We start from the raw sequence: 2264 nt of genomic DNA on the forward strand, positions 1-2264 counted from the left end.
CGCGCCCCTCGCCGGGACGGCTCCCTGCTCTCCTGCCCATATCTGGTCATTGAGGGGCCCCTGAAACCCCGACCCTCCGGCGGCTGCCAGCAGAGTTCCATTTGGCCTGTGACACTTAAAAATATCTGTCCCTGGCACACAGAGTCCAACACCTGCTGACATGCCACCGCCTCCCTCGGCCGAGTGCAGAAAGCGCGTCAGCTGACCCAGAGCACAGTGCTGCCTGGCGATGCCCGCTCTGAGCTTGGCGCCAGCAAGGGCGAAGGCTGCGGGAGCCGCTCCTGGCCGGCCCGGGAGGGCACAGCGAGAGCACATGCCGGCGGCGTGCAGCTGTCCCTGCCCTCCGCGCCCGCGGCTGCCGCTAGCACAGCGCCAAGGCGGCAGCTGGTGGCGGGCGCTGCCCTCGCGGACGGACGCGACAACTGGCCGTGTGACCTGGGTCCGTGCGCTCCCAGCCTTCTCCTCGGGGGGCCTGGGGTCGTGCGCCCGCCCGCATGGACCCCGTGTCCGAGGAGGGGGCAACCCGCCTGGCTCCCTGGGGGCCTCCGAAGGGGGGGCTGAGAAGTGGGGGTGGTGTGAGGGGGCCCCTGGGGCTCACCAGAGCCAGGCCCTCTCGGCCTGGGCCAGAGCCTCACGGGAAAGGGGGACAGGGTCAGGGGCCCCGCACACGCCTTGGGCAGAGGGCAGCGCCAAGCCCCAAAGGAATGCCAGCCGGCAGGGGAAAGGGCAGTTTCTGGGCTTCGCTTTAAGACTCCCGAAGACGGGTGGAGCGGGTGGAGGAGCAGCCGCAGCTGTGCGGCCTGGGCCCCTGTCACCTCGCTGTGTTTGGAGATGCCCATGACAACAAGGTCAAAACACACCGAGAAAGAGGGTTCGGCAGAGGCCCGAAGCGCTGAACCCTCCCCTGGCTCCTGATCTGTGCGAAGTGAGGCCGCAGGCTGGCGCCGCCCGCCCGCTGGAGACAGCCCGAGCACATTCTTGTATAAACTGGCCATGTAAAAATACCCCGCCGAGCCCCTGTGACCCTCTGGGCCACCCCAGGAAAGAATGCGGCCAGTAACATCATCTCTGGGGGCCGGTGGCCCCTCGGCCAGCAGGAGCAGGGTCGCCGCCCGCCCCGGAGGCCGCTTTTGCTTCTAAACGTGCGGAAGAAGGTGTGGGCAGGTAGAGGCACTGTCGGGCACCCAGTCAAGAACAGAGTGCCCAGGGGGAGAAGACCCAGCCCCAAAGGGCCCAGAGGCAGGTCCCTCACGGCACGGAGGTCATGGCAGCCCGTCTGTCTCCTGGGGGCCGCGAGGGTCACGCAGACTAGGGCAAGTGCACCTGCCGGTTTATTATTAGAAGGCAAGTGTCAGGGAAAGAAGATGAGCCCAGCCGCCCGGCCCGCTGGCACTGGCTGGCACCCGCCCCCCACCCCAGCTCAATTACCCTCTCTGCCACAGCTCAAACCCCCGTGTCCTCTCTGCCTGGACATGCCTGCCGTCCAGAGAGCCAAGAATGTGCTGGCCAGCCCAGCAGGCGTGAAGCACCACCTCGCAGGGGTGGCCAGGCCCCCTGGGGCTGACAGCCTTATGTGGGGAGGTCCCCAGGGTCGTGGGCAGCACCACCCTAGTTAAGAGCCAGAAGCCGACAGCTCCTGGTGTAACCACGGGTTCCTCGTGACCCAAAATCATTTGCAGGAGAAAGTGTGCCAATGGCCACGGGGCCTGGTCTGCGGCGCGGGGCACAGTCCTGGGGGCCAGAATTGGTGGCCCAGGTCTCTACCTCTCAGGCCTCACTCCCCCATCCCTCGGGTACCCCAGCACATTGTCTGAAAATGGCCGGTCACCGGCTGGACTGGGCCTTCTCTCCTCAGTCCACTCCGGTTCCCGAGGGCGACCAGCACGAGAGCAGTGGCCCCGGCCAGGGCTCCAGCCCGCCTCGTCTCTTCCTGCGAACTGACCCTTCCCTGCTCGTGGCCAAGTGGCTCGGGAAGTGACACGGCAAGCAGCCCCCCCGCAGGGGCCCGACGTGCCGTGCACCCTCACCCCGCGGAGCCTACGGCGGGCCGGACAGTGACTCCTGCGCGTGCGGAGAAGCCACTCGTGGCCGTTACGTTTTCGTTCACGTCACTCGAGCGCTGCGGCCCGTGGCGGGCGGCCGGCCTCTTCCTCGGCCCGCAGCGGTCAGTGCCAGCTTCTCTGTGCCTGCGGCGAAGCCCGCTCGGAAGCGTGTCTCTCGGGGGCGGCGGCAGAGGGGAGGCAGGCGCGTGGGGCGGCGGGCGC

General features: G+C 67.8%; 1 protein-coding gene across 1 annotated transcript in view; it reads left to right on the forward strand.

The window, feature by feature from the left end:
• Positions 1-494: 494 nt before the first annotated feature.
• The window catches only part of LOC101633642 (serine/arginine repetitive matrix protein 1-like), a 48079-nt gene continuing 46309 nt past the window's right edge, over positions 495-2264 (forward strand). The window contains exons 1-4 of the mRNA XM_004687073.2: positions 495-564; positions 751-882; positions 1042-1154; positions 1856-1974. Coding sequence (XP_004687130.1) covers positions 495-564; positions 751-882; positions 1042-1154; positions 1856-1974 — 434 coding nt within the window. The remainder of the gene's footprint in view (positions 565-750; positions 883-1041; positions 1155-1855; positions 1975-2264) is intronic.

Source organism: Condylura cristata, unplaced genomic scaffold (assembly GCF_000260355.1).
Source record: "Condylura cristata isolate star-nosed mole 26May11 unplaced genomic scaffold, ConCri1.0 scaffold00022, whole genome shotgun sequence".
NCBI lineage: Eukaryota > Metazoa > Chordata > Mammalia > Eulipotyphla > Talpidae > Condylura > Condylura cristata.